The following is a 26,311-nucleotide window of genomic DNA, read 5'->3' as shown; positions in this document are numbered from 1 at the left end:
ACGACACGCTTGCTGAGCTCTCTGTGGACACATTACAGAGTCAATGTGTGAATTCCTTTCAGCCATTGAAGCAGGGAGGGAACTCCGAGCGGGAAATACAGGACCAGTCAGGGGAGGAGTACTGGTTCTTGCTCAGACTTGGGGAGTGTTCAGATCAGAGAGCGCTTTGTTCAGATCTGGTGCATTAGGTGTCAGGTAGTGCAGAGATGTGTCAGTGGTGTCAGTGAGTGTAGAGATGTGTCAGTCAGTGGTGTCAGGGAGTGTAGAGGTGTGTCAGTGGTGTCAGTGAGTGTAGAGATGTGTCAGTCAGTGGTGTCAGGGAGTGTAGAGATGTGTCAGTGGTGTCAGTGAGTGTAGAGATGTGTCAGTCAGTGGTGTCAGGGAGTGTAGAGATGTGTCAGTCAGTGGTGTCAGTGAGTGTAGAGATGTGTCAGTCAATGGTGTCAGGGAGTGTAGAGGTGTGTCAGTGGTGTCAGTGAGTGTAGAGATGTGTCAGTCAGTGGTGTCAAGGAGTGTAGAGATGTGTCACTCAATGGTGTCAGTGAGTGTAGAGATGTGTCAGTCAGTGGTGTCAGTGAGTGCAGAGATGTGTCAGTGGTGTCAGTGAGTGTAGAGATGTGTCGGTCAGTGGTGTCAGTGAGTGTAGAGATGTGTCGGTCAGTGGTGTCAGATAGTGTAGGGATGTGTCAGTCAGTGGTGTCAGGGAGTGTAGGGATGTGTCAGTCAGTGGTGTCAGGGAGTGTAGGGATGTGTCAGTCAGTGGTGTCAGGGAGTGTAGGGATGTGTCAGTCAGTGGTGTCAGGGAGTGTAGAGATGTGTCAGTCAGTGGTGTCAGTGAGTGTAGAGATGTGTCAGTCAGTGGTGTCAGTGAGTGTAGAGATGTGTCAGTGAGTGTAGAGATGTGTCAGTCAGTGGTGTCAGTGAGTGTAGAGATGTGTCAGTGAGTGTAGAGATGTGTCAGTGAGTGGTGTCAGTCAGTGTAGAGATGTGTCAGTCAGTGGTGTCAGTGAGTGTAGAGATGTGTCAGTGAGTGTAGAGATGTGTCAGTCAGTGGTGTCAGGGAGTGTAGGGATGTGTCAGTCAATGGTGTCAGGGAGTGTAGAGATGTGTCAGACAGTGGTGTCAGGGAGTGTAGATATGTGTCAGTCAGTTGTGTCAGGAAGTTTAGATATGTGTCAGGAAGTGGTGTCAGGGAGTGTAGAGATGTGTCAGTCAATGGTGTCAGGGAGTGTAGAGATGTGTCAGTCAGTGGTGTCAGGGAGTGTAGAGATGTGTCAGTCAGTTGTGTCAGGGAGTTTAGATATGTGTCAGGGAGTGGTGTCAGGGATTGTGGACATGTGTCAGTCAGTGGTGTCAGAGAATGTAGAGATGTGTCAGTCAGTGGGAACATGTGACATGATATTTGCCGTACGCCAGAAGCAAGAGACATGCCGTGAGCAGAACAAGGAGCTCTACATGGTCTTTGTAGACCTGACTAAAGCCTTCAACACAGTGAACCGCGGTGGTCTGTGGAAGATCCTCCTAAAGTTTGGCTGCCAGAGAGCCTAATCCAGCTGACTGCATCATTCCACGATGGCATGCAGGTGACAGTACAAGAAAATACTGACATGTCGGATCCGTTCCTCTGGTAAATGGAGTGAAGCAGGGCTGCGTCCTGGCTCCCACACTGTTCTCCATTCTCTTCTCTGCCATGCCTTCCAAGAATGTGACCGGGGCATCTACATTCAGTTTCGCACAGATGGCAAACGTTTCAACTTGCGGCGACTCCACGCCAGGTCCAGGGTGTTTGAGGCACTGTTGAGAGAGTTCCTCTTTGCTGATGACTGCGCGCTTGCTGCACACACCCATGAGGACATGCAGTTCATTATGGACAGGTTCTCAACCTCCTGCTGGACTCACCATCAGCCTCAGCAAGACCAAGTTCATGTACCAACCAGCTAGCTCACAGAACGCCAGTGCCTCCCCCCAACCTGTAATCAAGATCGATGACACAGAGATCAAGTCAGTCGACAAGTTTTGCTACCTGGGCAGCACCCTATGCAGCACCGGAGCCCTTGATGCAGAAGTGACGCTGCGCGTTGCCAAGGCCAGCTCCGCCTTTGGCAGACTCAACAACAGGCTGTGGAACAACAAAGGCATCAGGCTCAGCACCAAAATCAAAACCTACAGAGCTGTTGTGCTGACCACCTTGTTGTACTGCTGTGAAACATGGACGACGTATCGCCGTCACATTCAACAACTTGAGCAGTTTCACCAGAGATGCCTACGAAAGATCCTCGGCATAAAGTGGCAAGACACGGTCTCCAACTTCCAGGTCCTAGAGAGGAGCGGCCTGCCCAGCATCGAAAGACTGCTGATCCAGTGTCAGCTACAATGGACAGGACACGTTGTCCGCATGACAGACAGCAGGATCCCGAAGATGCTCTTGTATGGCCAGCTGAAGGAAGGCCACCGTGAACTTGGAAGACCCTGCAAGCGTTTCAAGGACACATTGAAGACAAACCTCAAAGCCTGTGACATAGACATCGCTTCCTGGGAAACTGATGCCTTTGACCGCTCTCGCTCGAGGATGCGCTGCTCTAGTGGCATAAAGACGTTTGAAAACAAGAGAACGCTGGCCATTAAGGAGAAGCGTGAGCGAAGGAAGCAGGGCTCAACTTCTGGAGACGTTTTCCCTTGCAACACCTGTGGGAAGTGCTGCGCATCCAGAATCGGCCTCTTCTCCCATATGAGGACACACACCGCCAGATAAGCCTGCCTGCCTACTCATCCGTCGGTCCGACAGGAGACTCCAACACTTTCGATGTTCATACAAGTCTCAATGTTTTCAACAACAAAAAAAGGTATCATGACTATCTGAGGGAAAACTTTGCTAATTCTATATTGAAATTAAGTATCCGATGGCAAAAAAAAAAAAAAAAATTATGAATTAAGTAATGTTGTATGGTGGTACTGTTCTCAAAGATGTCTCTCTCTTTCCCTCCCTCCCTTGTGTCTCTGTATGTCTGTCTGTCTGTCTGTCTGTCCGTCTGTCTGTCTTTCTTTTCTCCACTTTTCTCCACGTGTATATGTTACTCTAAAGAGTATGTTTGCGTTTGTGTGTACAGTCTTCATGATTTGTAATGAATGTGATGCTATGATTTTTGTTTGGTTGGGTTTTTTGTTTTGTTTTGTTGTGGTTTTTGTTGGGGGGTTTTTGTTTGTTTGTTTTTTTTGTTGTTGTTTTTTTGTTTTTTTCGTTTTCCTTTCTCGTTTAATTCTATGTGATGTTATTTACTATCTATTTGTTGATTTTTTTCTCTCCAGTTTTTCTTCTTTTGGGGGCTGGATGAAAAAAAACAAAAAAACATTGTTGCTTATTCTATTACCCTCACAAATAAAATTCATTCAGTCAGTCAGTCAGTGTTTGTTATTTTGTTGTTGTTGTTTTTTGTTTTTGTTGTTGTTGTTGTTGTTGTTGTTTTGTTTTTTGTTTTTTCTCATGGGCCTGACTAAGCACGTCAGTTGGGTTACGCTGCTGGTCAGGCATCTGCTTAGCAGATGTGGTGTAGCGAATATGGATTTGTCCGAACGCAGTGACGCCTCCTGGAGCTACTGATACTGATATTGATATTGATACTGTTCAGAATCAGTTGTCTGCCGCAGTGACCCGCTCACACTGATCAGCATCAGCGCGGCGGCAGTCAGTCACATGTACTGTACCGCGCTGAACGCTTTCCTCTGGCGACCCCTTATACCGCGCTTGCGTTACCTTCGCATGTTCTTGTCTTGCGACTCTTTGTAAGGCGCTCTCACACGGACAGAAGTGATAAAAACATTTGATTCTGGACAACAGAAATCAAAATCTACTTATGTTCACGTCCCCCTATAGTGGTCAACTTAAAATCAGTTTCAGTTTCAGTAGCCAAAGAGGCGTCACTGCGATCGGACAAATCCATATACGCTACACCACATCTGCCTAGCAGATGCCTGACCAGCAGCATAACCCAACGCGCTTAGTCATGCCTTGAGAAAAAAAAAGATAAATACATTAAAAAAAAGAACTGAACTACTACTACTAATAATAATATGTATAAGGCGCAAAAACTTGATGAAGTCAACTATAAGCGTACAAAAAATAAATAAATGAATAAATAATCACAGAATCACAGAATCACAGAAATGTTTGGCTATAGGCTAAAAGCCTTTTGCCCTCGTAATCAGTGTCCATTTATGTGCTTTTGGATCACTTGTTGTGAATAAACCCTTGTTTAAATCTGGCATAGTGTATACTATATTTATCTACAGCTCAGTAAAGATTTAACTCTGTGGAAAATACATGGTTCTTAAACTTTTTGTCAATGTGATTTTTGAAGGCGTTTACCGATGGTGCATTGATGGTGTCATAGGAAAGGTTATTCCACAGATTTATGATACGGTTAGTAAAGAACTTGCGGAACTGGTTAGTTACGAAATTAGTTTTGTTTATTTTGAAGTTGTGCCCTCGAGTTTTATCGTAGTTAGCCATAGTAAACAATGAAGAGGTGGTGCAAGGATCATAAATAATGTGCATGATCTTATATACTTCAATGAGATCACCTCTTAATCTTCTAAACTCAAGGCTAAGCATATTAAAAAGAGCCAGGCGCTCCTCATAACTAAGATCACGAGTACTAATAGTATTACTAGTTATACACTTGGTAAATCTGCGTTGAACTCCTTCAATCATATTTATGTGCTTTTTAAGGTAAGGGCACCATACTGAGTTTCCATATTCAATAATGGGTCTAACCAGAGCTTTGAACAATGGAATCATAATTTCGGGAGATTTATTAGTTATAGTTCTCACAAGAAGACCAGAAATTTGATTTCCCTTTTTCACTATATCATATATATGTGCCTCAAAGCTTAGTTCTGGGTCCATCGTGATCCCTAAATCTCTTTCCGCTGTTGTACTATCCATTGTTCGAGTTACCCCTTTTTCCTGTATACTGTCGATTATTCTTTCCAAGGTGCAGAACTTTGCATTTCTCGCTGTTAAATTGCAACAGCCAAGTATTTGTCCATTTAACCAGATTATGTATACACATTTGCAAGTGATCTCTATCTTCTATATTTCGGATGGCAGAGTAAGCCTTGGTGTCGTCTGCAAAAATTTTTACTTTACAATCTACCTCACCAGGCATATCATTTATAAAGTATATGAACAAGGTTGGGCCAAGAACACTACCTTGTGGTACACCACTAGTTACCTTAACCTTTGATGATTTACTACTATTTACACTTACAAACTGTGATCTTCCATTTAGAAAATCTCTGATCCATAATAGTAGCTTGCCTTTTATCCCATAGCCTCCTAGTTTATTCACGAGTCTGATGGGGAACTGTATCAAAAGCTTTCCTTAGATCAAGGTAGACTGCGTCGACTGGTACCTTCTCATCTAGCATGACTAACCAATCTTGTAATGTAACAAGTAGTTGTGTAACACACGAGCGCCCTCTGGTAAATCCAAACTGTTCTCTAGATAACAGATCATGTTTGGTTAAATGTTGGCAGAGAGCGTCTCGAATAAAACCCTCAAAAACTTTACAGACAACTGATGTTAGACTGACTGGACGATAGTTACCCGCAGAATTTTTGTTACCTTTCTTAATAATAATTAATAAATACATAAAATAAAAAAATATAAAAAAGACAACAATAATGATAAATAAGCAAATAAATGTAAGAGAGAGAGAGGGCGGGGGGGGGGGGGGGGGGGATCAGTGTGATCAGAATGATTTGTTCTATTTTATCGTAAAAAGGACGGTTTTGTTGCACACATTTTGACCTAACGCAAATTTTAATCTAAATTCCCTGGCCTAGCATTATCGTTCCAACCTTGCACATCGTAAGTGCGAAATCAGTTGCGCGAACAGAACAAGCGACGCAACTCGCCCTCTGACCTCACTTTCTCAGGGAAGCCCAAGAAACCAGTTGCTGGTCTTCGCTTTCACTCTTTAAAGAAGAAGGTCTGTTTGTCCATGCTTCCGTGACAACAGATCTCGGACAGATCATCATTCGCTTCCAAACCGAGTAAATATTCCAGTTCTGTGAGTAAACTTGTGCTGTGTGTCAGTTTCATGCTAGTATCAGTTTTGTGCTTGGAAGAAGTAAAGTGTCGTAGAGCTACACCATGTTTCACAGCAGATGTAAAGTGTCATTGTGCTACATCGTGTTTCACAATAGATGTGAAGTGTCATAGTGTCACACTGTGTTTCACAACAGTTGTAAAGTGTCGAAGTGACCGTGTTTCACAACAGTTGTAAAGTGTCGATGTGACCGTGTTTCACAACAGATGTAAAGTGTCGATGTGACCGTGTTTCACAACAGATGTAAAGTGTCATAGTGTCACACTGTGTTTCACAACAGATATAAAGTGTCGAAGTGACCGTATTTCACAACAGATGTAAAGTGTCGATGTGACCGTGTTTCACAACAGATGTAAAGTGTCGATGTGACCGTGTTTCACAACAGATGTGAAGTGTCATAGTGTCACACCGTGTTTCAGTTCAGTTTCAGTAGCTTAAGGAGGCGTCACTGCGTTCGGACAAATCCATATGCGCTCCACCACATCTGCCAAGCAGATGCCTGACCAGCAGAATAACCCAACGGGCTTAGTCAGGCTTTGAGAAAAAAAATAATATAATAAAATAAAATAAAACCTAAGATGTAAAGTGTCAAAGTGCTACACTGTGTTTCACAACAGATGTAAAGTATCGTAGTGACCGTAGCCTATTTCACAACAGATGTAAAGTGTCATAGTGCTACACCGTGTTTCACAACAGATGTAAAGTGTCATAGTGACCGTGTTTCACAACAGATGTAAAGTGTCCAGGTGACCGTGTTTCACAACAGATGTAAAGTGTCGAAGTGCTATACTGTGTTTCACAACAGATGTAAAGTGTCATAGTGCTACACCGTGTTTCACAACAGATGTAAAGTGTCATAGTGACTGTGTTTCACAACAGATGTAAAGTGTGGTAGTGCTGCACCATATTTCACAACAGATGTCAAGTGTCATAGTGCTACACCATGTTTCACAACAGATGTCAAGTGTCATAGTGCTACACCATGTTTCACAACAGATGTAAAGTGTTGTAGTGACTGTGTTTCACAACAGATGTAAAGTGTTGAAGTGCTACACCATGTTTCACAACAGATATAAAGTGTCGTAGTGCTACACCGTGTTTCACAACAGATATAAAGTGTCATAGTGCTACACAATGTTTCACATCAGATGTAAAGTGTCGTAGTGCTACACCATGTTTCACAACAGATATAAAGTGTCATAGTGCTACACCATGTTTCACAACAGATGTAAAGTGTCGTAGTGCTACACCATGTTTCACAACAGATATAAAGTGTCATAGTGCTACACAATGTTTCACATCAGATGTAAAGTGTCATAGTGCTACACCATGTTTCACAACAGATGTAAAGTGTTGTAGTGCTACACCATGTTTCACAACATGTAAAGTGTCATAGTGACCATGTTTCACAATAGATGTAAAGTGTGGTAGTGCTACACCGTGTTTCACAACAGATATAAAGTGTCGTAGTGCTACATGATGTTTCACAACAGATATAAAGTGTCGTAGTGCTACACCATGTTTCACAACAGATGTAAAGTGTTGTAGTGACCGTGTTTCATAACAGATGTGTGTCGCAGTGACCATGTTTCACAACAGATGTAAAGTGTCGTAGTGCTACATTGTGTTTCAAAACAGATGTAAAGTGTCATTGTGCAATACTGTGTTTCACATCAGATGTAAAGTGTCGTAGTGCTACACAGTGTTTCACAACAGATGTAAAGTGTCATATTGCAATACTGTGTTTCACAACAGATGTAAAGTGTTGTAGTGCAACACTGTGTTTCACAACAGATGTAAAGTGTTGTAGTGCTACACAGTGTTTCACAACAGATGTAAAGTGTCATAGTGCAATACTGTGTTTCACAACAGATGTAAAGTGTTGTAGTGCTACACAGTGTTTCACAACAGATGTAAAGTGTCATAGTGCAATACTGTGTTTCACAACATATGTAAAGTGTCATAGTGCAACACTGTGTTTCACATCAGATGTAAAGTGTTGTAGTGCAATACTGTGTTTCACATCAGATGTAAAGTGTTGTAGTGCAATACTGTGTTTCACAACATGTAAAGAGTCGTAGTGCAACACCATGTTTCACATCAGATGTAAAATGTCATAGTGACCGTATTCCCACAACAGATGTAAAGTGTCATAGTGCAACACCGTGTTTCACATCAGATGCAAAGTGTCGTACTGCAACACTGTGTTTCACAACTGGTGTACGGTTTCAGTCATGAGTGTACATGAAAATACTTAAATTCTGTCCAAGGACAAGTGTTAAATGACTGAACGAAACAAAAATGGAAACTTTTTTTTAAGATTTGGGTGTTTGCTTACTTTTTTTAAGATTTGGGTGTTCGGTTTGAGTGTCATATTACGTTAATGAAATACTAAAATGTATTAACAAACTTACAGTCATCTATCAATACAGAACAGCCAAAAGCATGACCTTTTTCATCCATCAGCTTCAGTTTGTTACATAAGGGGAGGTCTCTCAGGGGCTGGGGGGTTGAGGGTGGTGGGAGTGGGGGGGAGGTGTGGGGGTGGGGGGGAGGGATTGGGGTGTACGAATTTAGCCTGGATAAGAAACTGTCAAATAGTACAAAGTCATCAGCAACCTACTGCTGATCCCCTAGCTCCCCAATCTCCCATCCCCCATTCTTTCCCTTCTCTCTGCCTTCTAACCTCAAACCCATGAACTTAACACATCCACTTACTTATGCGTGTTGCGTGAGAGAGCCTTTGAGAAATGGATGTCTTATAAAAGTGTGTGAGAAATGGATGTCACTTGTTAAGTATGTGAAAAGTGGATGTCACTTGTTAAGTGTGAGAAATGGATGTCATGTGAAGTGTGTGAGAAATGAATATAACTTGTTAAGTATGTGAAAAGTGGATGTCGCTTGTTAAGTATGAGAAATGGATGTCATGTAAAGCTTCTGAGAAATGGATGTCACTTGTTAAGTGTGAAAAATGGATGTCATGTAAAGTGTGTGAGAAATGGATGTCCCTTGTTAAGTATGTGAAAAGTGGATGTCGCTTGTTAAGTATGTGGAAAGTGGATGTCACTTGTTGAGTGTGTCTCTTGTTAAGTGTATGAGAAGTCTTTGTAATTTTTTAAGTGTATGAGAAGTTGATTCAAGTCCATAAAATTAGTCGTCATCTCTCAAATATTTGTTAGAGAGAAAAAAAAAAGAATGGCAGTATTACTAGTTTACTTGGCTATATATTGTGAATCATCTTCAACAACAAAATATTCAAAAGAATAGATCTCAAATATCAAAGGTTAGAAGAAAAAAAAAGCTACCAATATTACCAGATTATCCAGCTGTACATTGTGGTTTATCTTCAACAGCAAAATATTTAAAAGAATAGATTTCAAATATCAGTTCAAAACTGTTCATGTCATATTGGTAAGCTTTGTAATATTTACTTTTTGATAAAGTTGTGATTTACTTCCTGCATTGTTTGATTCAGACCAAAATGGCCACCTTTGTCAGCTTGCCAGCCATTGAGAGACAGATCCAGGAGTTCATCTTTGACCGAAGTGGCGAAAAGGTCAGGCTCAACCTGGGGAAAGAAGGCCAGGTTGCCATAGAAACAGTCAGTCCCCACGGTTCCACTGTGCTTGGAATCTTGTGGGTGAAAGTGCTTCAGCACCCCAATAACTACCCGGTGTATCGGTTCCCCTACCGCAAGCTGTACAAAGCTTCTGGAAAACATCTTCTGACACTGCGTGTTGACACTGTGACCGTGACTGTGTGTTTGGTGAGCATTACTTTGGAATTGTCTGTCTGTCTGTCTGTCTCTCTCTCTCTCTGTCTGTCTGTCTTTCTGTTTCACTTGATACTCACTGTGTGTCTGGTGAGCATAAAGTTGGAATTCTGAGATGCAAGCTCTGTCTAGTTTTTTTGTCTGTGTATCTGTCTGTCTGTGTATCTGTCTGATTGTCTTACTCTGTCTGTCTGTCTGTCTGTCTGTCTGTCTCTCTCTCTCTCTCTCTCTCTCTCTCTCTCTCTCTCTCTCTCTGTCTCTCTTGAAATCGACTCACTCCTTTTTGCTTTGTTTTGTAGTTGTGTGCGCATGTGTGTGTCTGTCTGTCTGTCGGTGTGTGTATCTGTTACTCTGTCCATCTGTCTGTGTATACGTGGGTGGGTGTCTGCTTGTGTGTCATTTTTGCTTTTCCTTAACATTCTCTCCCTCTTTCTCTCTTTTGTCTCTTTTCCCATGTGTGTGAGTGTCATAACACTGAGTTATGGTTGAAGTCATGATAGTGTTAACTGCTTGTGAAGGGAAGATATTTTGTATGGCTTGGCAGTGTTACTGTTGTTTGGTCTGATCTTTGTGGAGAAAGGCAATTGCTTTGGGTGCTGAGGTGACTTGTTTTGTTCATGAATTGGTGTAATGTGAAGTGCTCCAAAATTATTGTCATTGTGCTCGGGCATATGGGCAAACGGAGGTATTGGTTGCAGTCCTGACTGACCTGTTGATAGATAGGCTTTGGGGTCAGTGTGAAAGAGAGAGTGTAATTCCTTGATGTCAAGACTGTCTAGCTCTAGGAAAGCTTATGCTGAAGTTGTGGTGAGTTCAGTGTTCTCACTGAGTTTGATCATGTTAAATTTGTTACAATCCATTCTGAATTGTACAGATTCTGGATTTTTGCTAATCATTTACTTTTGAGAACACTGGTTTGGTAAGATGAGAATGAGGACTCAACAGGGTGAAAGTACATGTAAGTACTCCTTTTTGACTCATTTGTGTAAACAAAGTGAGTCTATGTTATAACCCGGTGTTCAGTTGTCTGTGTGTGTGTGTGTGTGTGTGTGTGTGTGTGTGTGGTAAACTTTAACATTGCCATTTTCTCTGGAAATACTTTGTCTGCCAATACCAAATTTGGCTTAAACATAGTAGGAAAATTGTTTTCAGTCATACCAGTAATAGGTTGTAAGTCTCCCAAATAAAGCTGTATTCCGGAGCATAAATGGTTTATTTTACTGAGGTACATTCCAGAATCTGAAAACACTATATTACCACTTCCCAGTTTCCGGAACACAGGCTATGTTTGGTAAGAAGACGGCATGACCTGGTTTTTCTTGTTCGCAATTAAAAGAAAAGAAATACAAATTCTGGACAGAACATATACAGTGACACTAACTACATCATTGACATGTTTGCTGCATATAAATATTGTAAAGTGGACACTGAATTAACTTGAATGAACATAAAAGAAAATTCATTTGATCATTTCTTTCAGTTTCGGTCAGCACATTGTAGACTGGCAGATCTAGAGAAAATAGCAGTGTGTTGTGGTGTGCTTGAAGCGATGGCAACATCATCTTTACTGCCTGATTAAAAGAATTTCCGAAATAATCCAGATATTAAAAAACACACACACACACACACAAAAAAAAAACCTTGATTTAAACGGTGTTATTACGTCCAATATAATCACATCTTTGTCACACAAAGAAACACAAAAAGCTTTAAACATTAGATTTGGTGAAAAGACATCTGATGCACCGCAGCAGTGGGGATAACACTGCTTGCTTCTGAACTGAATGTGCATGGTTCAATCCCGCTCACGTGCCTTTTTTTCTTCTCCCAAACTTTTATATATATATATATATATATATGTATATATATATATATATATATATATATATATAAGATGGCCTAGAGGTAACGCGTCCGCCTAGGAAGCGAGAGAATCTTAGCGTGCTGGTTTGAATCACGGCTCATCCACCGATATTTTCTCCCCCTCCACTAGACCTTGAGTGGTGGTCTGGACGCTAGTCATTTGGATGAGATGATAAACCGAGGTCCCGTGTGCAGCATGCACTTAGCGCACGTAAAAGAACCCACGGCAACAAAAGGGTTGTTCCTGGCAAAATTCTCTAGAAAAATCCACTTTGATAGGAAAAACAAATAAAACTGCACGCAGGAAAAAATACAAAAAAATGGGTGGCGCTGTAGTATAATGACGCGCTCTCCCTGGGGAGAGCAACCCGAATTTCACACAAGAAATCTGTTGTGATAAAAAGAAATACAAATAGAAATATATATATATATATATATATATATATACTGGATAAAAACATGTAGCACAAGTGAGTCTTGAAGGCCTTGCCTCTTGTTCTGTTTTTTTCAGTTAACTTTAGTTTGGTTTTGAGAATGTCATATGATCCTCAGTGCCAGTTTTGGGACAGTGTTATTTGGCTGATAAGATGCCCAGCAAAGAATCTTCAGGTGAAGTGAATAACTTGTCCAACTGAGAAACAGTTTGAGTTTTTTATGCAAAGAATGAAGATTTATGAACTTTGTTTAACCCTAACTGGAAAGTGTAATGGAGACTAGAAAAGTTATTATTGTGAATCCCTGGAATTTTTCTTTGAATTTTGTAAAAACAAAAAAGAAGTGTCTCTAACTTGTCTTGTTGCTTACCCCTGGGTTGGAGTTAAGTCAGACTGTGAGCATTGTGTGCGAGTCTACGTGTCATGTGAGCTTGAACTGAGTGAATGCAGGTGTGTGATAGTGAGTAATTGTGTTAAAGAGAGAGAAAGAAAACATTTGTGTTTGTGAAAATGTATGTCTTTTTCTTTGTCTGACTGTGTGTGTCCTTTTTGAATGAATCTGTGTGCTGTGCATGTGTGTTTGTACCTCTCTGTATGACAGCACACTACATCATGTGTGTTTGTACCTCTGCCTGACAGCACACTGCATCATGTGTGTTTGTACTTCTCTGTCTGACAGCACACTGCATCATGTGTGTTTGTACCTCTCTGTCTGACAGCACACTGCATCGTGTGTGTTTGTACCTCTCTGTCTGACAGCACACCACGTCATGTGTGTTTGTACCTCTCTGTCTGACAGCACACCACGTCATGTGTGTTTGTACTTCTCTGTCTGACAGCACACCACATGGTGTGTGTTTGTACCTCTCTGTCTGACAGCACATTGCATCTTGTGTGTTTGTACCTCTCTGTCTGACAGCACACCACGTCATGTGTGTTTGTACCTCTCTGTCTGACAGCACATTGCATCTTGTGTGTTTGTACCTCTCTGTCTGACAGCACTCCACATCATGTGTGTTTGTACCTCTCTGTGTGACAGCACACCACGTCATGTGTGTTTGTACCTCTCTGTCTGACAGCACACCACGTCATGTGTGTTTGTACCTCTCTGTCTGACAGCACACCGCATCATGTGTGTTTGTACCTCTCTGTCTGACAGCACCCCGCATGGTGTGTGTTTGTACCTCTCTGTCTGACAGCACACTACATCATGTGTGTTTGTACCTCTCTGTCTGACAGCACATTGCATCTTGTGTGTTTGTACCTCTCTGTCTGACAGCACTCCACATCATGTGTGTTTGTACCTCTCTATGTGACAGCACACCACGTCATGTGTGTTTGTACCTCTCTGTCTGACAGCACACCACGTCATGTGTGTTTGTACCTCTCTGTCTGACAGCACACCGCATCATGTGTGTTTGTACCTCTCTGTCTGACAGCACCCCGCATGGTGTGTGTTTGTACCTCTCTGTCTGACAGCACACCACATCATGTGTGTTTGTACCTCTCTGTCTGACAGCACACCACGTCATGTGTGTTTGTACCTCTCTGTCTGACATCACCCCGCATGGTGTGTGTTTGTACCTCTCTGTATGACAGCACACCACGTCATGTGTGTTTGTACCTCTCTGTCTGACAGCACACTACATCATGTGTGTTTGTACCTCTCTGTCTGACAGCACACTACATCATGTGTGTTTGTACCTCTCTGTCTGACAGCACACCACGTCATGTGTGTTTGTACCTCTCTGTCTGACAGCACACCACATCATGTGTGTTTGTACCTCTCTGTCTGACAGCACCCCGCATGGTGTGTGTTTGAGTCTTGTGATGTAACCATGGTAACCCATCCCCATGCTTTCAGGCCACAGGGCAAGTGACAGTGTCTGGCTGCCTGGCTGTGGACTGGTTTGTGCTTCACTTCCCAGAAGTGCTGCGTGTGTACCAGGAGGGGCCAGGGCTGGCAAGACAGACACTGAACGAGCCCTTCGATGCACAGCTCAGGCTGAACCTCCGTGCCATCAAAAAGGAAATCTTCAACAAAAGTAAGACCAGGCAGGGATGGAGGTGGAGGGGGGGGGGGGTATTGATAGGCTATGAGGAGGATGGGAGCGGGGTAGAGGAAGTTTGCTGGATGAATGAATGGGCGGATATATCAGTTATTGGTGGTGGTGGATGGATGAATAGATTGGTTGTTGTGAATGGATGGATAGACTGGTGGTGGAGAATGGATAGATTGGTGGAGAACGGATAGATTGGTGGTGGTGTATGGATGGATAGATTGGTGGTGGTGTATTTTATGGCTTTTTCTTTTGTTATCTTTTTAATCTGAAGCTTTAAAATATTAAATACAGAACACATTTTAACAGTTTTTTTGGTCGTGTTGTTTTGATTGAATTTGTTAAGTATTTTTTATTCTTCTTTTTTTTTTTTAAGTGCTTATCACAAGTGAGTTTTGAAGGCCTTTTTATATATTTTTTTCTGCCTGCAGTTTTATTTGTTTTCCTATTGAAGTGGATTTCTCTACAGAATTTTGCCAGGGACAACCCTCTTGTTGCCATGGGTTCTTTTACATGCACTAAGTGCATGCTGCACATGGAACCTTGGTTTATCGTCTCACCTGAATGACTAGTGTCCAAACCACCACTCAGGGTGTAATGGATGGGGAGAAAATACTGGTAACTGTGGGATGCAAACCAGCGCTGTTGTATTAAAGTTTTGTTGTGTCATGTGTGTGCTACAGATATGGGATACTGGCCTGACACTGCTGTGTTAAAGTCTGGTTTCTCTCCGTGTGTGTGCTTTAGATCTGGAGGACTGGCCTGACACTGCTGTGTTAAAGTCTGGTTTCTGTCTTCTTCTTCTTCTTCTGCGTTCACTCGTATGCACACAAGTGGGCTTTTACGTGTATGACCGTTTTTACCCCGCCATGTAGGCAGCCATACTCCGTTTTCGGGGGTGTGCATGCTGGGTATGTTCTTGTTTCCATAACCCACCGAACGCTGACATGGATTACAGGATCTTTAACGTGCGTATTTGATCTTCTGCTAGCATATACACACGAATGGGGTTCAGGCACTAGCAGGTCTGCACATATGTTGACCTGGTAGATCGTAAAAATCTCCACCCTTTACCCACCAGGCGCCTTCACCGTGATTCGAACCCGGGACCCTCAGATTGACAGTCCAATGCTTTAACTACTCGGCTATTGCGCCCGTCTGGTTTCTGTCCATGTGTGTGCTTTAGATCTGGAGGACTGGCCTGACACTGCTGTGTTAAAGTCTGGTTTCTGTCCATGTGTGTGCTTTAGATCTGGAGGACTGGCCTGACACTGCTGTGTTAAAGTCTGGTTTCTGTCCATGTGTGTGCTTTAGATCTGGAGGACTGGCCTGACACTGTTGTGGATAATGACCTGGAAGTGCTGACAGCTCCAGAAATGTGGAAGCATGGTAAAGAGCAGGCACACCAGAGGGATGAAAACCACGTGCCCACATTCCCTTTGCTGGGAGAGAAAGCTGTTGAAATGTATCACCTTGACAATTTGGTAATACATCTTCTGCCTCTGTGTGTGTGTGTGTGTGTGTGTGTGTGTGTGTGTGCGTGCGCACATGTGTGTATGTGTGCACATGTGTGACAGTGTGTGTGTATGTCTGCATGTGCATGTGGGCACTTGTGCATGTGTATGGGGGTGTGTGTGTTTGGGGTGAATCAGAACAATAACATGGAGAAGTAATTTCTTTATGACAAACATGGTGATCTTAATTCAAGAAGTAGAAAGGTGATGATGACAGTGCTGGTAGCTAAAGCACACATGATCAAGCCTGAAGCCCTTTTTTTGGGGGGGGAGGGGGGGGGGATACTTTTTTTATCAAGAATTTTGCAAAAAATAAAGACAACAAACAAGTAAGCCAAAACAAAACAAAGACTCACTTGTGATACACTTTTTAAAAAAAAAAATCCAAGCTTTTTATGTATTGAGTATATTTTTTAAATGTAATGTTTAAGATGAAAAAGATCAGTTTAAAGCAAGTTAAGTCCCCTAGCATTAATTACAGAGTAATTTCCCTTTTTTACTATCTGCACCAAAACGTTTGCAAAATAAATAAAACTTCCATGCTTAGCAAAAGAAGTTCTTGTTTGAACAAAAAAGGATAATAATGACTGCTCTTGTTGTTGGGTCAGAATATCAGATCAAAGTGCCAAGTTTAGAGAATACAAAAAATATAAATGTAACAGTAAATGCAGTTTGCATATAATTAGACTCTTTTTTTTCTTCTTTTTTTTTTGTGCCCATCCCAGAGGTGCAATATTGTTTTAAACAAGATGACTGGAAAGAACTGAATTTTTCCTATTTTTATGCCTAATTTGGTGTCAACTGACAAAGTATTTGCAGAGAAAATGTCAATGTTAAAGTTTACCATGGACACACAGACACACACACACACACACACACACACACAACCGAACACCGGGTTAAAACATAGACTCACTTTGTTTACACAAGTGAGTCAAAAAAGCAGGCAAACATATATACAACACTTTTACACAAATTGACATAGTGACATCCTTGGCTGTGTATATCTATTATGTATATCTATACACATACCCACATCCAGTCATACATATGATAAGGTTGAAACAGCAGCAAAAAGGGGAGCAAAGAACGGATCTAAATGACATACACCTTTCTCTGTTTCTACTAGTAGACAACGTTGCTTGGGATATATTCCAACATAACCTTAAAAGATATGAAAATAATCACACAACGTTTGACCTTGACACAATAAACATTCAGTTCTGCGTCAATAAGGAAATACAGATTCTTATGTATAGATGGAAAACTGATGTCTTCAAAACAAAATATACCAAGAATAATGAACGTATGCCTATTAAGACAGAACATTATAAATTTGCATATTCTTTCGTGTGTTAAGTTAAAGAGTTTATTCCTATTCTTTCCCAAAACTCAGTAATGAAAATGTTTAACTCTTCATCGTTAACTTGTGAATTTTGTGTTAGTTTATCTAAATGTCCAATAGCTCATTACCTGTGAGTGATACCAGTTAGTTGATTTTATGGTTCTTTTTATCGTTTGTCAGATGGATGGTTTTGTGGTTAATTCTAAATGTCCAATAGCTCATTACCTGTGAGTAATACCAGTTAGTTGATTTTATGGTTCTTTTTATCGTTTGTCAGATGGATGGTTTTGTGGTTAATTCTAAATGTCCAATAGCTCATTACCTGTGAGTAATACCAGTTAGTTGATTTTATGGTTCTTTTTATCGTTTGTCAGATGGATGGTTTTGTGGTTAATTCTAAATGTCCAATAGCTCATTACCTGTGAGTAATACCAGTTAGTTGATTTTATGGTTCTTTTTATCGTTTGTCAGATGGATGGTTTTGTGGTTAATTAATTGGCTTCCTTGGTTTGTTTCCATTCCCCAAGTTTCCTTCTCCATTCCAAATTTCCATTTCTTGTCACATTTGTAATTGTAAACAGTTCGAACATGTTCCCATGCACATAAACACAGACATACACTACACACACCTTTTTTTCCATCTAAAATCACTTTAGTGAACAGATGTTAAATTCATGACCAACTCATACTCCCTCCCACCAATACACACACACAATTGTTGAACAATTACCAAACAGAACCATCTCTTCTGTTAATTTCAAGTTTGATATCTGTAAAACCTGACACCCTGTCCTGTGGAGAGACTGGTCCTCTATACACAGATCAACCCACACATCACTTCATGAAGCCTTTGTAATGACACCCTGTCCTATGGAGACTGGTCCTCTATACACAGAATAACCCACACATCCCTTCATGAAGCCTTTGTAATGACACCCTGTCCTATGGAGAGACTGGTCCTCTGTACACAGAATAACCCACACATAACTTCATGAAGCCTTTGTAATGACACCCTGTTCTGTGGAGACTGGTCCTCTATACACAGAATAACCCACACATCCCTTCATGAAGCCTTTGTAATGACACCCTGTTCTATGGAGACTGGTCCTCTATACACAGATCAACCCACACATCACTTCATGAAGCCTTTGTAATGACACCCTGTTCTATGGAGACTGGTCCTCTGTACACAGAATAACCCACACATCACTTCATGAAGCCTTTGTAATGACACCCTGTTCTATGGAGACTGGTCCTGTATACACAGAATAACCCACACATCCCTTCATGAAGCCTTTGTAATGACACCCTGTTCTATGGAGACCTGTCCTCTATACACAGATCAACCCACACATCCCTTCATGAAGCCTTTGTAATGACACCCTGTTCTATGGAGACTGGTCCTCTATACACAGAATAACCCACACATCCCTTCATGAAGCCTTTGTAATGACACCCTGCCCTATGGAGACCTGTCCTCTATACACAGTATAACCCACACATCACTTCATGAAGCCTTTGTAATGACACCCTGTCCTATGGAGACTGGTCCTCTGTACACAGAATAACCCACACATCGCTTCATGAAGCCTTTGTAATGACACCCTGTCCTATGGAGACTGGTCCTCTGTACACAGAATAACCCACACATCACTTCATGAAGCCTTTGTAATGACACCCTGTCCTATGGAGTGGTCCTCTATACACAGAATAACCCACACATCCCTTCATGAAGCCTTTGTAATGACACCCTGTCCTATGGAGTGGTCCTCTATACACAGAATAACCCACACAACACTACATGAAGCCTTTGTAATGACACCCTGTCCTATGGAGACTGGTCCTCTATACACAGATCAACCCACACATCCCTTCATGAAGCCTTTGTAATGACACCCTGTCCTATGGAGTGGTCCTCTATACACAGAATAACCCACACAACACTACATGAAGCCTTTGTAATGACACCCTGTCCTATGGAGACTGGTCCTCTATACACAGATCAACCCACACATCCCTTCATGAAGCCTTTGTAATGACACCCTGTCCTATGGAGACTGGTCCTCTATACACAGAATAACCCACACATCACTTCATGAAGCCTTTGTAATGACACCCTGTCCTATGGAGAGACTGGTCCTCTGTACACAGAATAACCCACACATCACTTCACAGTTTCAAGACACAGGTTTTTCAGCTGTGCACACAAGATTTTCAGTTTCCCTGTACTGAAGAGGCATGTACCTACAGACAGGGGATATTTGATATGTGCAGGGGTTGCAAATTTTGACATGTTGAAATGGATTGCACTTAAGTGTGGAGTGCTGGCCTAGAGGTAATGCGTCCACCTAGAAAGCGAGATAATCTGAGCGCACTGGTTCAAATCATGGCACAGTCACCAGTATTTTCTCCCCCTGCACTAGGCCTTGAGTGGTGGCCTGGACACTAGTCATTCGGATGAGATCATAAACCGAGGTCTGGTGTGCAGCATGCACTTAGCGAACGTAAAAGAGCCCACGGCAACAAAAGGGTTGTTTCTGTCAAAATTCAGTAGTAATTCCACTTCAATAGGAGAAACAAATGAAAAACTGCAGGCAGGAAAAAAAATTTTAATGGGTGGTGCTCTCAGTGTAGCGACACACTCTCTCTGGGGAGAGCAGCCCGAAGAATCTGTTGTGACAAAAAAGAGTAATGCAATACAAATACAGTACAATAACCAAATGTATTCTGGTTGCCCATGCTAAAATGGTAGCCCATGCTAAAATGGGTTGGACCTAACCAAATGTCTTCTGATTGCCAATGCTAAAATGGACTGCACTTACCCAAATGAACCAAATGTCTTCTGGTTGCCCATGCTAAAATGGACTGCACTTAACCAAATGTCTTCTGGTTGCCATTGCTAAAATGGACTGCACTTAACCAAATGTCTTCTGGTTGCCCATGCTAAAATGCACTGCACTTAACCAAATGTCTTCTGGTTGCCCATGCTAAAATGGACTGCACTTAACCAAATGTCTTCTGGTTGCCATTGCTAAAATGGACTGCACTTAACCAAATGTCTTCTCTCTGCAGCTATCGCCCTCTGCCTTGGAAAAACATCTACACAGATTGAAGGAGGGTGTGCTGACAGATGGCGCCACCCTCTACACTGTTTGGACCAGCCTTCTGGACCGCTGGTTTGCTGACCCCAAGACCAAAGTCTTCATCATCACGTCGGCTATCGACGTGCCAAGTTTGGAGCGACTGTGCCAGCTGGTTCTGAACCACCGGTTAACAGCCAGCCTGGAGATGCTAGCCACCCCTCTACGGTCACGCTGCGGCCAGTTGGCCCAGATCCGAAGAGATGTCATGCTTAAGCTGCCAACCAAAGACCAAGTGTTTGCCGAATACAAAGTCTACAATGCCATGGTGTATCCAGGCACCGAGTTCCAGGCAAAGTTTATTGCAGGGGTTTGTGGGGAGTCTGTTGAGGTGCTGTTGACCAGTGCTGATGCAGAACAGAAGCATTTTCAGGAACGGCACTCTTGTACAGCAGTGTTCCAGGTCATTTCTGCCAATGAGTTTGACTGTCGCCTCCTTGCTCCCATCGTGTCCTCTGTGAACTGAAACTGAATCATATATCAACTGTATGTCTCTCTTCAAATCAGGTTAAAACTGAGCTGACAGATCATGAATGTGCCACTTTTTAAATCAGGTACAAACTTCAATTGAGCAACAAACATTCGTTGTTGTACAATGTATAAACATGGTCATTTGGATGAGACGATAAACCGAGGTCCTGTGTGCAGCATGCACTTAGCACACGTAAAGCAACCCATAGCAACAAAAGGGTTGTCCCTGTCAAAATTCAGTAGAAAAATCCACTTTGAAAGGAAAAACAAATAAAACTGCATGCAGGAAAAAAAAAAAAAGGGTGGCACTCTCAGTGTAACGACGTGCTCCCCCAGGGGAGAGCAGCCCGAATTTCACACAGAGAAATCTGTTGTGAAAAAAAAGAGAAATACAAACTGATTTATTTTTAAAAAAGGGGACAAAGATTCCCATGCATCTAAGGGAAATAGAAAATGTTTCCTGTTTCTGTCCTCAGTGAATCTCCCCACATATTAATGCTATAGTCTGGAAAATACAAGAAAACAGATCTTGCACATCTGAGAAAACTGATTTAATTGATGGGAGGGAACTGTTCCTCTCATCAATGAATCCCCCTGAATATTAATCATGTGGTCTGAATAATACAAGAAAATAGATCTTGTATGTCTGAGAAAACAGAATTGATTGATGGGATGTACAACTCGTTTCACCAAAGAAGTGATGGGAAATACAACAACTCATTTCACTGGAGTATTGTATTTCATTAGTTTGTAAACTGTTTGTTATTTATTACACTGAATACAGCAAAACTGTTAGATTTTTTCTTACTGCCAAATCATTGTATATGATTAATAACTCGTGTGCCTTTTAATGTATGAATATAATCTCTAGACTGATCTAAAAAGTATTTTGGCATTTTTAAATCACCCTTTTTCATTTTCTGTTTTCAATGTGTGTGTTTGTCTCTAGGTGTGTTTGTGTGTGTCTTTCTGTCTGTTCATTTGTTCTTTAGTTTAACATCTTTTCCTCACCTCACCGATACCTGTTGCCCCACCTGGGACACAGGCCATCAGCAACAGCTGTCCAGCCATCCCAGTCCTGTGCCAGTCGCCCCAGCTGTCCCCATGCACAGCCTGTCCTCTGCATATCTGCCCACAGGTCATGGCGCCACATATTTTGTGGCACCGTCTTGTTCTTTCACTTTTGGGGTTCCAGGCAGCAGCTTGCCTTATGGTGCTGGATGCAGGCTTGCGGAGTGTGTGACCGATCTATCTCCAGCATCTTTGGAGAAACTCTTCTTCTACAAGCTGCTGTCTTGTTCGCTCCCATATTTCTTCACTACTGATTTCCTCTGGCCAGTGAATCTGAAGAATCCTGAGGAAGGTATTGATGAAAGTTTGGATTTTCTACATTGCAGTGACCGTGATACTTCAGGTGTCTGCTCTGTTGAGCAGGATAGGCTTTACTACAGTGTTGAAGATCCTGATCTTGATGTTGATTGTGAGATCACTGGATTCTCAGACATTCTTCAGCTGATGGAAAGCTGCCCTTGCCTTGGCAATGCAGGTTCTAATGTCAGCATCTGTTCCACCCTGCATGTCAATGACACCACCAAGGAAAGTGAAGCTGTCCACCTCTTCCAGCGCCTCGCCTTCCAGCCTGATGGGTGTTGTGTTTGTCGTGTTGACCTTGAGGATCTTGCTCGCTCTTACCACTGTGGATGTTGAGGCCCAGGTGAGCTGAGGTTTCCTCAAGAGCACTGGTCATTTCCTGCATCTGTTGATGGTTGTGGGAGAGAAGGACCAGATCATCTGCCAAGATAAGATCACCCAGCTGTGTCCAAAAAGTCCACTAGAGAGCTGTGGAGGTCTTCATTATCCAGTCTGTTGCAAGTAGGAACAGGAAAGGTGACAGAAAGCATCCTTGTTTCACTCCTGTCTTTATTGGAATGCTTTGGTGAGTTGCTGGCCATGGGCCACCCTGCAGGTTATCCATTCATTTGAGTTCTAGATAATGCTTGTGATCTTCTCCGCACACTGTAATGTTTCAGCAGCTTTCAGAGGGCCTGCCAATCCATGCTGTCAAATGTTTTCTCATTGTCCATGAAGGTTACATAGAGGGGCAAGTTCCACTCCAGCAACTGTTCCAAGATAATGCACAACATTGCTATCTGGTCAGTCCTTGCTGGAGCCAACTAGCTGATTTTGGAGTTGGGGGTCAACAGCGTCCTTCATAACATCTGTTCACTACAGCGATATTAGTTGATGTGTGTGTGTGTGTGTGCTCATGCATAGTCTGTAATGATATAGATAGTACTCATGTGGTGCATACTCCCAATATTATGGGCTGTAAGCGCCTAACTTGAAATGCATGCACAATAGTGCATTTTACATACTTTTGCACATGAAAAAACAACTCATATATGAGTATCTTTATACACCAAGACATTACTACACATTGCAGATATGAACACACACACACACACACACACACACACACACACAGCACAAAATATGCCCTACATACACATACACATGTGCACACACACAGAGCGCACCACAAACTTGCACACACACATACACAGTAGACACCCACCAGTAGGCACACACACTTCATGGTGTTTTCAGTGAGGGTAAAGTGGGGTTGGTAAGAAGAGGAAGACTGCAGACAAACAGCCATGCTTCATCACACCCAGTGGCCTGTTGGAACAGGTGGGTTTTCAAGTTTGTTTTCAAAGAGGACAACATAGTTAAGTGATGGATATTCAGAGGAACAGAATTCCAGACAGAAGGTGCTTGATAATGAGATGCCCTTTGAAGAAATCTCTTTGAAGAAGTTTTGTATATGACAAAAAATAGTTTTGCTGTGAAGAAAGTGTATTGAATGGTAGACCAGTCGGACACTGAATTCAGACAATGACTAACATATGCGCTGACAATGTGAAAGATGTTTTCCATGAAGATGAACAGTTGCTAACAAACAGAAACAATGTGGCAATGGAGACAAACAGCTGTGGGTGATCAGATCTGATATTAATCATCAGTATCACTTAATCCTTTCCCTTCATTGGTGATCTGATGTTAATCAGCAGTGCCATTTAATCCTTCCTCTTATTGGTGATCTGATATTAATCAATCAGCAGTATCATTTAATCCTTTCTTTTCACTGGTGATCTGATATTAATTAATCAGCAGTACCTTTTAATCCTTTCCCTTAGTTGGTGATCTGATATTAATCAGAAGTACCATTTAATCCTTTCCTTCAATGGTGATCTGATATTAATCAGCAGTACCATTTAATCCTTTCTCTTATTGGTGATCTGATATTAATCAGCAGTACCATTTAATCCTTTCTCTTATTGGTGATCTGATATTAATCAGCAATACCATTTAATCCTTTCTCTTATTGGTGATCTGATATTAATCAGCAGTACCATTTAATCCTTCCCCTTCCATGTAAACATCATTCCTAACATTTGTGCTGGGCTTGTTTCTCCTTGTTCAATGAGTTGTTTGGCCAAATCAGGAAGGGGAAGTCACTATCACTGGTCCCCAAACCTGCTTTGGTCGTAGAGGCGCTGCACAGCTCAACACATTACCAACGTTCTCCACTTCTGGCGGTCAAAGAATAAGGCCTGTGTTCCTCTGTGCCCACTCAGTGATGTCTGCCTTCTTCATATCATAGCAATATCAAGGCGTGCAGGCCTGACAAGGCCTTTTGCCCGCTTGAAGTGGGGAAGAAAAAGAGAGTCCCCATATATGTCTGGTGCATTTTTCAACATAGAGTGCGCAATGCTTGAAAAATCAATAAATATGTAAATGAGTTTTGTATTTAAAAATTTTTTAATGAATATCAAGATCATTTTTAAATGTATTCACTGTTCCTGCGGAAACAACGTCTTGTGACAAATTATTCCAAACATTTGTTACTCTGTTAGTAAAGAAATGTGCAAATCTGGAAGTTTTTACTGAAACTTTTAATAGTTTGTAGGAATGGCCTCTTGTGGCACTGTTCTCATTCAATGTCTTCTTCCGTTGTCTGCCTTGACTCCTTGTCCCCTGCACTGATCCCTGAAGGATGATGATGATGTTAACTTATTTTTTCCACATGCCTTGATTCAGTTAATGAAAAGTTGTATGCTTTTTCTTGTATGGGTGATTCATTCCATAATTGCTATTGATTACAATGATATAGTTATGGAATGCTGGATATTGGTCTTGGTTATGACTTCCATCTGTTATTGTTAATGTTGACTGTATTCAGATTAAAAAAAATCTTTTTATGTATTTTTCTTTTCTTTTCCATCTATTCTGAATTGTCATATTAAATTTATGTACAAAATAAAACGGTGGTCGACCCAAGAAAGTCCGGGAAAACACACACACAAAAAAAAAAAAAAAAAAAAAAAAAGATCCCTTAAGGATGGTCCAGGAGAGGTTGCCAGCTCTTGTCACAGACTACCATCTCATTTTCCCTTTTTTTTTCCACTGTGGCCAGGTCTCCATACTGATGATTTTCCTGACTTCATTTGTAATGTGGTCTACCTCGCTAAGGAAGGAAGCCAGCTCACACAGCCAACCATTCCTGCCACATATGAGGAAGCAAAAACTCTCCTCCGCGGCAGATTCCGAAGAGGCTGGGTCACCCTGAACGGAGGCTACCAGGCACACCAAGATCCCATCAGGACACTGGAGAGAAGACACCAGACTACCATCTACCGCCTTCGCACAGGACACTGTGGCCTCCGAGCACACCTGAAGAGGATTGGAGTGGCAGCCACATCCCTATGTGATTGCGGCCAGGCTGACCAGACCCCATCCCATATTCTCCAAGACTGCCCCCTGTATGAGAAGATGCGGCAGCAGTCCTGGCCTGGGGGTGCTGACCTCAACACCAACCTCTGGGGGACGGCAGCCGATCTTCACCGGACGTCCGAGTTTGTGGCATCCCTCGGACTTCGACCCTGACTGCGTAGCTGTCGACCGCAAAGAAGAAGAAGAAGGAGTAATGTGGTCTTTGTTGGAGATTCATGAGGTCTTTGAAGGAGATGCCAAGGAGTCTCCTGAAGTATCTCATTTCCACTGCACTTCTCTGAAGTTCTGATGTAAGAGTCCGGATCAACTTGTATGCATACAGGAAAATAGAGAGCAGTGCATCTATATCTATATACATATTGTGTGTGACTTAAGTGTGTGTATGAATATTATTGTATATTTTTCCAATATTAAACGAATATCATATCTGCATAGGGTTCACATATTCTGTGCGCAAGTTAATTATGTCTTTAAAAATGGTGTATAAATAGCTAATTTATGCATTTCAATCATGACTGGCTTATTCAAAATCAAGAAATGTGTCTTTAAGACAATCAATAAACAATATCAGATCCATTTATTATTTTGACTTTTTGTTACATAATGTATGTTTTCTTCTGAATATTCTGCCAACTATCCAGTTGCTGGTCATAAAATATTTTTAACAGTTTTCTTCTGAATCATCAGCCACTTCTGGTGAACTTCATGTGTCATTCATTAGGAGGTATGATGTCACAGCATGATAATACCTCTGTAGGTAGGAGGTACAGTGATGTCACAGCACAGAGATATCTCTGTAGGTAGGAG

General features: G+C 41.9%; 1 protein-coding gene across 2 annotated transcripts; it reads left to right on the top strand.

Moving 5' to 3' along the window:
* Positions 1–5,942: 5,942 nt before the first annotated feature.
* LOC143296266 (uncharacterized) lies at positions 5,943–26,171 on the top strand. 2 transcript variants are annotated; one of them, XM_076608103.1, is made up of 5 exons: positions 5,943–6,055; positions 9,587–9,877; positions 14,045–14,225; positions 15,555–15,724; positions 20,172–26,171. In XM_076608103.1, exons 2-5 carry the CDS (start codon positions 9,593–9,595, stop codon positions 20,703–20,705), a joined length of 1,170 nt encoding a protein of 389 aa, XP_076464218.1. In that variant the 5' UTR covers positions 5,943–6,055; positions 9,587–9,592; the 3' UTR covers positions 20,706–26,171. The 2 variants fall into 2 exon arrangements, with proteins under 2 accessions (XP_076464218.1, XP_076464217.1); XM_076608102.1 differs by having other exon boundaries at positions 5,960–6,072.
* The last annotated feature ends 140 nt before the right edge of the window (positions 26,172–26,311 follow it).

This window comes from Babylonia areolata, chromosome 21 (genome assembly GCF_041734735.1).
Source record: "Babylonia areolata isolate BAREFJ2019XMU chromosome 21, ASM4173473v1, whole genome shotgun sequence".
Taxonomy (NCBI): domain Eukaryota; kingdom Metazoa; phylum Mollusca; class Gastropoda; order Neogastropoda; family Buccinidae; genus Babylonia; species Babylonia areolata.
This window is presented reverse-complemented; position numbering and strand designations above follow the sequence as displayed.

Coding starts and splice junctions, on each gene's coding strand:
- LOC143296266 (XM_076608103.1), top strand. CDS start 9,593: ATGGCCACCTTTGTCAGCTTGCCAGCCATTGAGAGACAGATCCAGGAG. Junction 9,878..14,044: donor TGACCGTGACTGTGTGTTTG/GTGAGCATTACT, acceptor CCATGCTTTCAG/GCCACAGGGCAAGTGACAGT. Junction 15,725..20,171: donor TGTATCACCTTGACAATTTG/GTAATACATCTT, acceptor TTCTCTCTGCAG/CTATCGCCCTCTGCCTTGGA.